A 14979-nucleotide genomic window follows, 5' to 3' on the forward strand; every position below is an offset into this window, starting at 1 on the left:
TTGCCTCCCTGCTTCTGGTATGATTTGCCTCAGTTCATCTCTCTTCTCCTGCTAACATTTAAATTTTACAGAGATGAATTTTTAAAATCCAAGTATGTGTATATATGATGCCTTTTACTAGCAGTGAGGCCTGGTCCTATTGGCCGTTCTTTGCTGCTTCAGAAGAAATGTTAAATAAAAGCAATAATTAAGCTAATGATTCCTACCAAACTCAATGGGAAGCTAAGGTTTCTAGCTTCTGAAACTCAGGCACACTTTAATTAACTACCAAAATATGTATTAAAACATCAATGTTGGCCAACCACATTTGGAAATGTTAGCCTTAGAATGGACTCCCCTACTGTATTTGTTTCTTAAAAGTCATATGTACAACAATGTCACTGCACAAATAGTAAATAAAAGTAAATAGCTAGAAGAGGACTGTTAGCTGAAAACGTTGTTAACTTCAGGTAACACCTATTTCTGTACACTCATACATTCTGATGATTAAAATGTCCAATCGAGGACTGTTTCACAGTACAGTTAACACAATACTACAGTATTATATCATACATATTCCAAATACAGGAGAAAGAAACTGAGATTTTAAGGCATTTATTTTGCGCTTACTTCTCTGACAAGTGGTGCCTCTGTATCCCGGCGTGCACTCGCAGATGCCATCGTCGGGAGAGCATGAGGCTCCATTTTTGCAGTAACAAGACAAGGAGCAGTTTGGGCCCCACTGTCCCTCCGCACACACACTGTCGCAGTGTATGCCTGCAACCATAAAAAAAGAATGGTCACCACCTGTACATCAAGAGCTCTTGTTAAGTCACGGCATGCACAGTTAGTTTAAACTGTTGGTTCTCAGAAGGACTGACACCTAAAACACTGCTAACAAAAACTATTTATTAATATATCACTAAAAGCAAGAGAATAAAATAAGAACAAGGTAAACTTGCATCTCTGCTCCTGCCTTCCCTGGATCCCAGAACAGTGAACTTTTTATATTCCGGTTTTGAGGAGAGGTACATAAGGACTGATCCTAAGCTCTGTAACGGGAAAGCATTTCTGTAGCCAACTCATGTGGAAAGGAAGAGCTGCATGGGATTCTACCTCCAGGCTTCTATATATCCTTTTATTCATCTCACTTTCACCATTGGTATATGCTATTTAACAGCTGAAAACAGAAATGAAAAGCAGAAAATAATTCAAAAACAGCAAAAGAATGGCTTTTGCTTCCTCCGCAGAGGCTGTTTCAAAACAGCAAAAGCGTACTCTCAACTTTGTTGTGTGGGAAATACATGACAAAAGGTACTGCAGAAATGTTTCCTTCTGAATGTAAAAATTCTCAAGGTCTGGGATAATTTAATGTAATAATGGGGAGCAGGACGCAGAATGACTTCTGATTAGTAGTGAGCTGATTACTGCTAAGCCTCATACCAAATGGAAAAATGTAGAGGGCACAAAAGGCTTCCAGACCCGCCATGTGAGCATTCCAGAATGCTGAGCCGCCACGGTGTTAAGGATGCTGGTCAGTCACTGTTTGTTCTAACCACTTTTGGCACAAAATTGATTATCAGATCACCATGACCTAACCCCTATACATCAATCATAATGCAAACTGCAGGCTGGAATCGCCCAGTTGTGGGTTGTTTTGTTTTGTTTTCTTTGCAAGGCAGCAGCATTAAATATAAATTTCTTGTTTGTTTTTTTCATTAGCTGTTTTTTTAAAAGTAAACTGCATGTTAAATGCCAGCAGGCACCACTGTGGCACTCAGACCATATTGTGTCTACAGTACTTTGCATTAACAATTAAGCATTATTGTAGTGGCTCTACTGAATGAAGCACTTTGCTATGGGAAAAGTGGACTGAATCCAACCACAAGTATGACTTCCTTTGTAAGCATTTCCAGCAAAATATGCCACAGGTTCACTGTCTGCCAGAGTCTTAAAAAAGTAAAACAGTTTCACATGTGACAAGCAAAAAATCTTCAGCTTTGAAGAGCAAAACCCAGTGTTCGTAACAACACTGAAAAATAAATTACCCCATTTATTCATAGACCCAACTCGGAGGTAACTCCCTCACYCCCACCTGCCTTGTGAAGCTGCCTATAGCCAAAGACCAAGTCTTTAATTAGAGAAAAGGTGAAACTCCAGACTTTTAAATTGTTTGTTTCTTTGCAAGACAATCAACAGCTTGAATCATTGAACCAACTATTTGATTCAACAGATGACAACAAGTAATGCCAACGATAGAGAAAACATTTGGTTTTTAGAATCCACCTACTGAGTGGCAGCCGACAGTACACAGGTCACTTAACAACCCTATGGGGACACTGATCATTTGGTTAATACTGACCTGAAATGAATTTATTGCCAAAATCGAGAGGCTCCTTATATCATTACTAACCTTTTCATTTTTGCCTATAAGAGGGAATGTCATTCTCTCCTTATCCACATTTAAGGGACAACATAAACCTGCTTCTCAATAGCTTGTGTTGACTTTTCAATTTCAGGTACTTAAGTAAGTCCTTATTTGTGCATAAATAAATAAAAAAGATTGGTCTGAGAGATGCTGATGTCCCCCTGCTGAAGCACATGAGCAGGATGAGATCATTGCATTTTTAAAAACTTATTTCTGATGCTTAAAATTGCTCTGCTTGAGGTTCCCAAATTTGAAAACTTGTGTTTTTAAGTCCATGAAAACATAAGCTCATACATTCAAGGGATTTCAGGATTGAACCTGACATTCTGTTTGCATGAGTATTATTTGTCATATCATACATAGCTTTGCTCAGTGAACCCTGCGAGAGAAAAGGCATTTTTCACTGAGTTTTAATGGGTTTCTGTGGTGTTCAATATACAATGGTCACTATTAACAAGTCAGCAGTTGCCAAGAGTTACCATAGTGCATTATCTGAGATTATGTAGAGCAGTGACATACAATAACACCAGGCTCAATTATATCGTCTTGATCTGTGCACAGAGGATGCTTTATGACAGTGTGGTGTCAAAGGGTGATACTGGGCGCGCTGGCATAGAAAACACAATGAGCCCCATGCTACTTAGGACCGCGATGCTTAAAAGAGCCAACCATACCATTAAAAATGAAAAAGGAGCAAGCTCCTCTGGTACCCATCAGGAGAAATCCTCCATAAAGGAGACAGGAAAAAAAAAAAAGATCAGCTTTTCTTCACTTCCACACCTCATGAGGAGGTAGTCAGGTGAAGAATGATATTCCCCTGCTTAGAAAAAGGAAAGTGCATCCTAAATTCCACTGCATAGTTATTATGACAATCTAATGTACTCAGTGCTGAATATTACATCCTTTTCACTATAAAAGGGATTTTATTATATCTGCCATTGATCACAAGCACTATCAATTTCACCCCGTGTGCAAGTGTGTGTCAGGAACAACTGCAGCAAAGCAGGAATACAGATTGATTCAGTGACATGGTGTATCTCTATATAAATAGTTTTAAATCTTGTTCACTCGCTACTGTTTAGATAAGCCCAAAAGGCACTTAAAAATGGAAAACTGTTTCACGGTTTATAGCTGTAAAAATTAAATATATATGCTTTCTTGAGAAAGAATAGGTCAGAAATATTAAAAGGATTAAAAAACAGAAAAAGAATTTTCCAGAGCCAGATGCTTTATATTAAATTTCAGCAGAGAAAGCTATGTTTTTATAGAAAAGCCAGAAATTAGCAAGGGGGGGGGGAAGATTTTTACTTGGAACTTGGAAAGGAAGATTTGACTCAGCCTTTACAACATCACCAACAGCGTGCTAGTGTATCATCGCCACTATTTTAAGTGAGTATTAATTTCTTATGTGATAAAACTATTTTTGAGAAGTTTGCATGTCGATTTTGATTGATAAGAAGATGTGTGAGGAAGTGTTTTTGCCAGAGCCAGGGACAAAGAGCTCTTTGACGGCCTCCCCAAGTTGCTAGGCAATCGCTGAATGGGCATGATAAACTTCAGCTAAGCTGCTCTGCAGAAATGCTCATGCATTTAATGCCCAGTGCTTTATGCCAGGGGCCTCGCTTCTAAATCAGCATTCCCCCAGCATCCGTAATTGCCTGAATGAAGCAAAATAATTCTTGAGGGATACCAATGTTTCTACCCACACTAGGAGAGTGTTTACGTACTTCCTATGCTATATATTTAATATGTTGAGACTCAATGATCCATCCAAGACAGTTCAACAGAGAGCTAATTTGTTTTAGCACTTAAAAGGGGAAAAATCTACAAATTATTTCTTATGATCTTGCAAGGCAAATTTATTATTGGGCTAAGCACTATTTTCTAGCCTATTATGTTTCCATTAGTCTGATAGAAAGTTATCCAAACTTTAAAAAGTAAAGAATTAATTTATCTTGTAAAGAACATGTATTTGCTATACAATTTGTCTTCATGGCACATGGAGCTTTCCAGTATTGTCTCAGAATTACAGCCTATTCTTATATTGCTATACTTCCCATATAACAGCATAAACAAGAGGAGGATCAGGCCCTCAAAACTTGGGGAAATCTTGGTCTCATTAAAGTCAAGGATAAAATTCCATTATGGTCCAAGATCTCACCCTTTATATTTAATTATTGGAGAAAAGCTCTGTTAAACACTCGATTGTTTCTGTTCAAGAAAGCTGAGACTTCTGATGGGGGAAAGCTAGGTGAGAACTGCTTCCCTGCTTCTCTGCCAGGTGGGTGATAACCCAAAGAAAGGGGAGCACCAGCACAGGAAAGCAGTGCAAAACTTCAAAGGCATTATTTAGAAATACCCTCGTTGTCTTAAGGCAAGAAGAGGCTTTGCTCTCAAGTTGAAGAGAGCCAGAAGAATAGATAGAAATGTCTCAAATTAAGGAGCTAATGAAAGGATCCAAGATTTTTCTCCAGAAGTTCAGAGTGCTGCTTCTTCACTGCAGCAGAGGAAGAGTATGTACCTGGCAGTTTTGGTAGGAAGCCAGCTACAAAAAACTTCTATACAAAAACTGTGTTGTGTCAGAGCTTGAAGGCAAACAGTAGCATCTATAATTTTTAGAGGAAGAATCACTTGTGAGACATCCTGGTTTCTTCTCAAAGACTGTACTGTTGCTGCACTGCCCTCCAGCCCAGTGATGCTATTCTTTTCACCTATCACGTTTTAGGTAGCCACAGGAAAATAATACTTCTCCTTTTCTTGCCTTCTTGACAGGTGAAAAACAAATGTACTTAATTTACCGATTTAAAGTTGTCCTTTAAAAATAGTGATATTTCCTTCACACGAAGACTCATCACAATGCACAGGCAACAGAGATGCAGACACAATGAAATCCAGTGTTAGGACAGGCCAGCGCCCATACTAAATAATACAGTCGTTCTCCCTTGTTTTGGGAAGTAAATATGCATTTTATCATGACACAGAGTCCACACATGATTTCATTTTGTGGCATACTGAACATTCACGCTCCAGAAGCGCAGGCAGAAATCAGTGGCAGCAAAGGGAAATCTCTGTTCCCAGCAGCCAATCTAGGACAGCAAGGGGACTGGCTCGGGCATGCCGGGGCATTAGCACCATATGCAGTGCTCTAGCAGCAGCTCATTTTTCAGTGTTAAGTTGAGGAAGACCTATGACAGTAGTCTTTTATGTCTTTTTCTTGTACGTGGTAGGAAAAAAAAACCATGTCCACATTAAAAGCTAGACTTCTAGTCCCTGCTCCCCAGGGGACCAAGTTATTCACATGGGCGAGGTGAGGGCAAGTCTCTCGGGGACAATCCAGCAACAAATGTGCCTCTTGGAAATCATGTCGGGAGCATGTGGGAAGACACAGCCTTTCCTTGCAGAAACAACGCATCTGGGGCTGGACAGTCTGACTAGCGTCAGCAGGTGGCCAGCACAGCAAAAAGCCACCAACGCCCAATCTGCCGCGGCACATGGACGAACTCTGCGCGGGCTGGTATAATGTAGGCTGATATGGCTGCATCTGTCTTTTCCATAAAACAAAGCTGTTGTTTTGGTACAGACAGCAGACTAGCGGTATTTTGTAATCCCTGACATCACATAGCCTTTCAATTGATTTTTAAAATTACAAATGTGGTACCAGTGTGACATGACATTTCTTCAGGACCTGAAAGGTCCAACAAAACCATGTCCAACAAAGCACAAGAGAAATGTTTTATCACTAACAAGCAAAGTATCTGGAGGAAAACCTTGGCCTTTTTTACAATGGCTTAATGGGAAATCTTGGTTTGCAAGAATATGAATTCTCTAATCTTTTAGGCATCTTTTAGTTCCAGTATAAAATACTAGGAGACTTAACTATCATTATCTATTGGGAGGACAAGTTTACTGTGTCTTTCTTCTGCTTTATGGCTATTTTAATGCTTCTTACTCTTTTTCACTGTCTAGCTATTGCAATCCCACCAAATGAAGAAAAGTTATTTATAAATTACAGTCAAAATGTCAAGGGACGAAGAGTGTTTTGGGGCAGACATCATCTTCAGTGTGGGCGGATTTTTCTCATTTGTACCATCATGTCATGTGGCTCCTGGAACGTGTTGGAATAATGAGATTGCCAGGAAAAACACCACTGTTAACTCTTGCTTTTCTAAGCAAAATTAAAAGCTGCTCTATAGTGAGTACCGTTGGTGTAAATCACAGAAAGATCTTTAATAGGAGTCCTACAAACAAGATAACTTTTTTTTTTTAGGATGAAAAATCTAAGTATCCCCTTAGGTAACAGTAGAAGACAGAAGAATAGTGTAATTTTTTTAAAGAAACAATTCCAATTATTTCTTGAGTTTTATGATTGCTCATGACATAGTCAATAATTGAATTTACAGTTTCATTCATAAACTAAGAAGATTTCCAGAAGCAAAAAATAACATGCTTATTCAAAAATAAGGAAAAATTTCTTTTAAAAACTAAACCATACAGCATCTTATTGGTGACCTAATGCTCAACTGCAGCTGTATCTTGACACCAGAATAAAGGGTAGCATGTTAGCTAGGCTGCCTTAAGGTACCCAGCTATAACCCTTGTGCCTGCTTCAGAAGCACTGAGCTCCCTCACTACCAGAGCAAGCATGCACTGTACCAGGTCAGGGTCCCATGCAGTGTCATCCCTGTTCCCCCAAATTATGGCGCAACTATGTCATCCAGCACGGGAAAGATCTCCACCCTGAATTTATTTCTGCRAAGTTACGTAAACCATTGCCTCTCATGAAATTCCCTGGGGAAAGTGCAGACAACTAGGTCTGAGCAAAATATCACATTCAAAATATCCTTTTGGAAAATATGTATAATTTTGGTGGCATCAAAACATTTGGGGAAATTCATAATGGATTCATCAACTTATTCTTGTCAAAAAAGAAGAAAGACTCACATTTCTCATTCTTAAGCTTCCTCAAACATATTTTTTCTTAAACCTCCCCAAATGTTCATCAGAAATCTTTCATTTTGGGTCAGTCCAATGCTAATCTGACCCAAGTCAGATGTTTTTCTTACTTTTATTTTGGTAAGTACTACTAACCACCATAAATGAGCAAGTCAGATGGTTACTTTAACAAATCTAATAAAAGAAATGCAAGCTAAGTTAACATCATTTATTGCATTGTAGTACCTTCCTTTATTTTCACAAATTCTCCACCTGCTTCTCCACCTATTGTGCATACAAATATGTATACTATCAGCCTTCTTAATCCTACAGTCTAATGCTATCTCTGCAGTGCAATGTTACAGTATAGCTATTTGAGAACCTGTTTCTAAAGTATTTTTTTCCTTTTTAATCCTTCTAAATATAAGTAGCTACATAAATAAGGACAGATTCCTCATGGGTATTGCTCTGACATGTGAAGTGTGGGAGGAGGATTTTTCCAGACACTGAGTATAAAGTTAACTACCCTGTTTATGTCATATTGGGTGTCTAGACATCACCAACGTGTTGAAACTAGTCTCCAATACACACGCAGTTGTGATGACACTGCCCAAGGATGGATACTCAATTTTATCTATAATCATGCATGAAGTCTCTTTCTCCTGAAATCTTTTCCCTTTTTAAATATGAAGAAAAAACAAGCTTTCATTAAAGGCAAAAACACTTCTTCCTTTTCATTACCTGAATGAAAGTACAGTCAAGATTAACTCTATGTTTAAAGTCCTCAGTCACATCTTAGGTTAGATATACTACAATGGCTAGGTCATGATTTTTTATTCTGTTATAAGAAGTTGTCAGATTTTTACTATAGTCTTTAAAAAACTTCCTATTTTAATGTGACTTTACTTAATTACATACTTTTGGTCTCTGTGATGATTTGTCTCACTATTAGAAGACTAACAAGACATTTTGAACAATACTCGTAGAACTTGTGAACACCTCTGACTCTATGCACAAAAGGTGCTCAAGATCAGCAACTCTTAACATATTTTTATGTGGGTATTTTTGTTCAATAGGTTTACTAGTTTAGGAAACCGTATTTTGAGCAGATTCAAATAGAAGTTGGAGAAAATATATTCATACACACACACATACACAGAATCACAGAATGGTTGAGGTTGGAAGGGACCTCTGGAGATCATCTAGTCCAACCCCCCTGCTCAAGCAGGGTCACCTAGAGCACGTTGCACAGGACTGTGTCCAGATGGCTTTTGAATATCTCCAAGGAAGGAGACTCCACAGTCTCTCTGGGAAACCTGTTCCAGTGCTGTCACCCTCACAGTAAGTAAGTTTTTCCTAATGTTCAGACAGAACTGTCTGTGTTTCAGTTTGTGCCCGTTGCCTCTTGTCCTACAGCTGGACACCACTGAAAAGAGTCTGGTCCCATCCTCTTGACACCCTCCCTTAAGATACTTGTACATGTTAATAAGATCTCCTCTCAGCCTTCTCTTCTCCAGACTGAACAGTCCCAGCTCTCTCAGCCTTTCCTCATATGAGAGATGTTCCAGTCCCTTAATCATCTTAGTAGCCCTTCTGAGACTACCTGAAAATGAGGAAAATAGTTATAAAAGGCTGTAAACTTCATAACAAGATAACCTAAAAAGACCAAGTAGTGTCTCTAGAAACAATACTAGGTTGGATAATGCAAATAATATTTTTTCAGAATTCACTCAAATTGCTTTTATTCATATTTGCACTCTTGTGTTAGTCATTTCCCAGGGACATTTGAATGCCGAGTTTCAGTCACACTGCACCTTGTGGGAAGAGAATAAAATCAGCAAGTTCCTAGCTCAGTTAGGTGACTGCTTTCACTAGAAGCCCCTCTTTCACACTGAATAGGGTCACAACAGGGAGACAGGCCGCTTCAAAGAACCTAACAAAAGCTGAATATACAACAAATTACATAGGCAAGAAATGGTTTCTGTCTTCCAAGGCAAAGCAGGAAGCCTTCCTGCCTATGTTCGTATCCTCCTCAGATTTTTCCCACGCTCATAATCATAAAAGTCACATTCATCCAAACAGGGAGCAGAAATAACATCATGTGAGCTGTGACCAGCTACAATCAATCAACCTGAAATTCAGACACTTGGAGCAAAATGCCTCTGATCCAGCTACAAAACTTTAAAATATATATTAAAAAAAAAAAAATCAAGGCTTGAGAAAAAAAGTCAATAGAGATTATGTCTGAGGACATCATATCTCTTGGCAAACTTTTTGAGAGCATAATAGTTTGCTAAACTTGTCAAATAAATGACTTGCTGCAGATTATCTGCTCACCTCCATCTAATATGTCTGGAAGCACCAGAGAAAAAAAGAAAATACTTATTTCATGGACGGTAAGTCARTTATGAAAATGTTAGCTTATAAATGAGTGAGATGATAAAAACTGCTGGATTGTAACTGAAATCACAAAACAAACTCCTTTCTTATCACAGCAGACACATTTGGTTCATCTAAAGTGTGTTTCTTCATGCTGACTTTTCATTATCAAACAGAATCACTCCATAAATATGGGGGACATGAAACCATACCCTAGTCATAGTACAGTAGTGAGATACAAAGTCACACCAAAAGACAAACTTACAGGACGAAGTAATGACAATTATTGAAGATGGAAGAGTTTTTCCAGTAGTTAGAGCTTAGAGATCCATGTGGGAAGAAAAACTACCTTCTACAGAAAAAGGGAGCATTTTCTTAATAGCCTGCCCTTCTGCATAGCTTAATTGTTTTTTTTAAACCTTGCTTTCCACAAACAAGACCATACAAAACCAGCATCAAACACAATTTTGATGAACAGTTACATATATATTTCTTAAAACCACAATGAAAATGTTGGAGAAGCTTTGTGAAAAAAGCACACTTTCCATACAGAACAAAATATGTGCAGAGAAAATTTTTTGCAAAAGTTTCTGAGAAACTAAAATAGCAACTCAGCTTCTGCAGAAGTTACTGTCTTCTGGCTGCCTGACCAAAGCTTCCCAAGTTCCTGGATGTGATGCTTTCCCTCCCAAGACTGCCAGCACGACATTGAATATCTGCAGTTATTCACCACTTTCACAAAGAACCATCTTGTGGAGGTGCCTGAGTTTTAAGGCCTCCCCTTCTACTCCCAGTTTCTGTGGATCCCAAACCCACCAAGAGTTGCAGCGCCTGCGATTTGCAGGAAGGGATGCAAGAGCCACAGAACTGCTGCTTTTCTCCTTCCAGTCCCACACACCCCTCTTAAACCCCCACAAATGAAAGTTAAGATCAGTTCCCATCATACTGGAAGACTCTCATCATCCTTCTCTTTTATACCTGACCATCCTGGTAGGCAGCGGCAGTAACCTGTGGTAGGATGACACCCATCTGCGTGGCTGCAGTCACAGCGCTCGGCACAATCCATGCCATACGTGCCGTCCTGTGGGAACAAAAAAGCCCCGATGAGAAAATGAGAGTTAAAGGAGAACAAGTTCTGGTCAGTTCTGCCTCACAAAGCAACTACAGATCTCTCCTGAATCCAAAACCAGCTTACTTACGGTAAAACACTTCTGGCTTCTGGTAAATTATAACATTCTACGTTTTCTTTCATTCATTCAGCTACATCTAAATATTTGAATTTGCCTTTTGTGCTTCTTAGTAGAAGTTGGCACATACATTTTAGGGATAACTCCATATGAAATGGATCTGAGAAACTGTATAGAGCAAAACTGTTAGAATTGTTTTCTCAAAAGAAGATAAAGTACAACAGTAAAGTGAAATTATAGAAGGCAAGTCAGAACCAAAAGAAAATCCAGGGAAAACCAGGCAATATAATACATGATAATGTTTTGGGGGCTACCTACACCAAAGAAAACAAAGAAAAAAAGCACATAAGCTTTAAAACCCAACATAGCACAATCATTTAAATTCAAGGCTAAAAAATGGTCACAGTCACATTAGAAATTGGAATAAAACCTGTATAAAAATTCATCTGCTGTTCTTTGAGGTTCATGTCTACATTTCTACAGAGTTCCACAGGATTTAGCCAATCAAATCCCACTTTTTCAAGTCTAAAGTAGAACAAAATCATACACTGCTCAAGGAGTGTTTTGCTTATCACAATAACCCATTTTAATACAAAGAAAAAGAAGAAAATAAGTAAAGCAGTTCCTTTGCATTTGATCAGATTTGGAAAGAAAGCAAATCCTCAAATACATTGTTGAAAAGAGATAATTTTAGCCTGCTATATATTTTGTCCAAACTTCACTCAACTCTTGAGTAGTGATTGAGCAGTAATATTGATTTTCTAAATGTACTGAAACAAATTGAAATATGTTGATTTAAATAAACTGTCTGCAATTGTGACTCAATGATGAAAAAAATGCAGATGGCATAGAACACATTTCAATTAGTTTTCTGTTTGCTGTTCTGGAATTTTGAGGCAGAATATGCATTCAAAATATGTAAATGATTATGGTTATTGTTTGACAGAGAGAGAGCGAGTGAGCACACACACGTGCAAGAAAGAGCACGAGCACACTGAAGTATTTGATATAGAAATGTTTTATAAGCATTATTTTCCTGGAATTGAAACAATGAAACAAATGCCATGAAACAATACCTTGCTCTTTTAATACTCCAGTTTTGAAAGAGCTAATGGATTTGAAGATCTCATCATCCTTCAGAATCAGACACTAAGTGATAAATAAAGCTGCCGAAAAATATGATTTCTGTTGGAGATGCATTCATGCTTTTGTGGGAAACACTGTATAAATGTGCGCTGATAGTATTCTTACCAGTTTTCCAGAATGTTTTAGAATTTGTTTGCCACCTTATTTACTATATCAGTGTATGCTATACCATGTCTAAAATCTGAAAGCAAAAAACCCCGGAAAAGTCTGCTTCTGAATATTCTGAGAGCAGTGCAATAGATCAGATTTCCATTCAAAACAAAGGTGTGGCCTTCAGTCATATGCTGTAATTCGGCTGCTCCTACCATGTCATTACTCAACAGAGTTTGTCCAAAAGCTTGGATATGACATGGGTGGGGAACCTATAAGCTTTATGTTCAGTTCAGGTGATCCCTTTGCAATTAATTTTATTAACCCAACAACCTGCTATATGGATAGTTTTGCAAATGTGAAAGGAAGAGAATAGAGAGGAAAAGGAGTGGGGAGAAGGGAGAAGCTTGTTAAAAGGTGAAGTTTGTTAAAATATTTCCAGAAAATTCAAGTCCGTCATGGGAAAAGATGGACATTGGAAGGCCACAGTTTTACATAGAATATTTCATTTTTTGTTTATGAAATGTATTCAAAACAAAACAATTACATAATAATGCAAATTGTTTTTGAATCATCCAATTTTTTTCATTTTGAAATTATGCGTTTTTAATGGCTTCTCCAAGCTACAGACTACAACATGGACCTGAACTGATTACAAGCACATCTTCGCACAGTGACTTCTAATTTTTGTGTTTCTCAAAGTCTGGGGAATAACAGAAGCCAAAACAAAATACAAAGGCAAAGATCTGCCACAGTATCAGGTGACGAGGGGGCCTTGCTATCTGATTGAGAAGGAAAGTTCTTCATTCATGCTTTGTCACAGATATAAGCTAATTTCATTAGAATCATGTTGCTAGATGTGGAATATTTTTTGCTACATTTTTCTCCCATGTTTTCCACTTAAAGTAGTTTCATGGAGGCAGTTTGGATAGCATTTCATTTCTGATTAACAGCTGAAAGAGAGGGAAAAAATCAGCATTAAGTTTTTCAACAAATTCTAAAGCAGTTGGTGAAATGTCCAAGGTCAACCTTTTGAGGGTGAAAGCACAAAAAAATACTCATCTGTGCAACTTCAGTCTGTGTAGGCATTTCTTGGATGGTCATCTTCTCCACATGCTTCATGCACAGTAAAGTTCTTCCAGAAGATTTCTTAGGGCATGTCCCTAATCTTGAACCCCACCTGACAGGTGCCGCCAATAGGGTGAAGAGCTCCTTAGGGGACTTATCCCCATGAACTCAGAAGAATCACAGGAGCATCCCCTTGCCCCAGACCCTATAGCGCGACGCTCAGTGAAATGTATGAAATTACCTGGCAAGGGAGTTCACATTTTTCTCCTCTCCAGCCGGGGGCACAGGTACAGGTTCCGTCCAGAGCATTGCAAGCCCCTCCGTTGAGGCACTGGCAAGTCAAGTTACAGCCAAGTCCCCAGGTACCGCTGGGGCAATTTATTGAACAATCTACACCATGCCAACCTGCCAAAAATAACAATTAAAGTGACAAATTAATCAACTTCTCCCCCATTCTTCACTACACACGTTTTCCTCCCCCTCCCATTTAAAATCTCTAAGAGATTCACAATAATACCAGGCTAACTATGGGACAGTGTTATCCTTTCCAGCTGAAGACTTGTCTGAATTCATACAAAGGTGCCCTTGAGCATCCTGTAACAGCTGTGCACAGCACACACATTGCAAATGGCTGCCAACATTTGAAAGCAATGGATGGGAAACCTGAAATGAAAACACAGACACCTTGAAACTTAACTGAGAAGCACTAAACTATCTTGAAAGTTTTAAGGGATAGCCTGAAAAATTAGGGATATCTGCCCTAGACTTATGCTGCTGCTTTCATAATTCTTCCACCAGCATTCAATGCAGACAGTTCTGCAGTATGGTCATAACTGAAATCTTGACCAAAAACAATACAAAAAAACACCACAGAGAAAGCATGGTGAAATAGTGCATAAGCTGGATTTCTCCGAGGATACACAGAAGATCTTTTAGATGATTTCTGTACTCCTTTGCAAATACAAAAAAGAACGTAATGCAAAATGTTTCCAAAATGTTGCATTCACCACTACAACTGATAGAAATGATTCACAGACTGAACACTGGATAGACAGAAATGTAAATAGGTTTTCAAACATTTGATCATCTATTGGGCATGAGAGAAACCGAGTGAATGAGTCATATGTTATCATCAAAAATGATAAAAGCCAAGTTTCTAATTTTGTACTTTGTTTATAGCAAGTGAGGGGAAAAATAGTTCTGCACTGAGCCTAATCAATAGGCTATCCAAAACACATGCACTGAAATGAATCTGCCTCATGCCCTGGATTGATAACTTCAGAATTTAGGGGTCATTTCAGGAAAAAACATTACACTGTTGTAGGTAGAAAAGTGAGACACTTTCCAGGATTTATAAGTTTCCTGCTGACTCTCCTTAAATAGCTTCCCATAATATAAGCATCATTAAAATTGGCAATTCCGTGAAGGATAATAGAGATTTTGAATGTGTCTACGACAGACGGGGTATATTCTCCAAACCATGCACTGACTCACCCACACGAACCTGTTTTGTTCAGAGCTACAGAGCTGCCTTGTTCCTAAAGCATCAAGAAGACTGAACAGTAATATGACTATTAATTTAAAATGCAGAAGCAGGGTTTTCTGAAAAAGGGAGTGAAGCAGGGAAGACATGTAGTTATATGTAACAGACAAAAAACAAAAGGTATCCTCATTTCATTTAAATTAATGGGATTTTCGTCACTGGCTCAGTGGTGTCAACTCAGCCTTCAAAATGCTAGACACCTGAGATATTTTCCATGCGTGGGTAAC

General features: G+C 38.5%; 1 protein-coding gene across 3 annotated transcripts in view; it reads right to left on the reverse strand.

Moving 5' to 3' along the window:
- MEGF10 (multiple EGF like domains 10) overlaps positions 1 to 14979 on the reverse strand; it is a 104952-nt gene that overhangs the window by 22008 nt on the left and 67965 nt on the right. For all 3 annotated transcript variants that reach the window (XM_026056983.1, XM_026056982.1, XM_026056984.1), the window contains exons 12-14: positions 13451 to 13614; positions 10697 to 10799; positions 610 to 756 (exon numbers count right to left, since the gene is read on the reverse strand). In XM_026056983.1, the coding sequence (XP_025912768.1) occupies positions 610 to 756; positions 10697 to 10799; positions 13451 to 13614 (414 nt within the window). The remainder of the gene's footprint in view (positions 1 to 609; positions 757 to 10696; positions 10800 to 13450; positions 13615 to 14979) is intronic.

This window comes from Apteryx rowi, unplaced genomic scaffold, assembly GCF_003343035.1.
Source record: "Apteryx rowi isolate R43461 unplaced genomic scaffold, aptRow1 scaffold_135, whole genome shotgun sequence".
Lineage (NCBI taxonomy): Eukaryota > Metazoa > Chordata > Aves > Apterygiformes > Apterygidae > Apteryx > Apteryx rowi.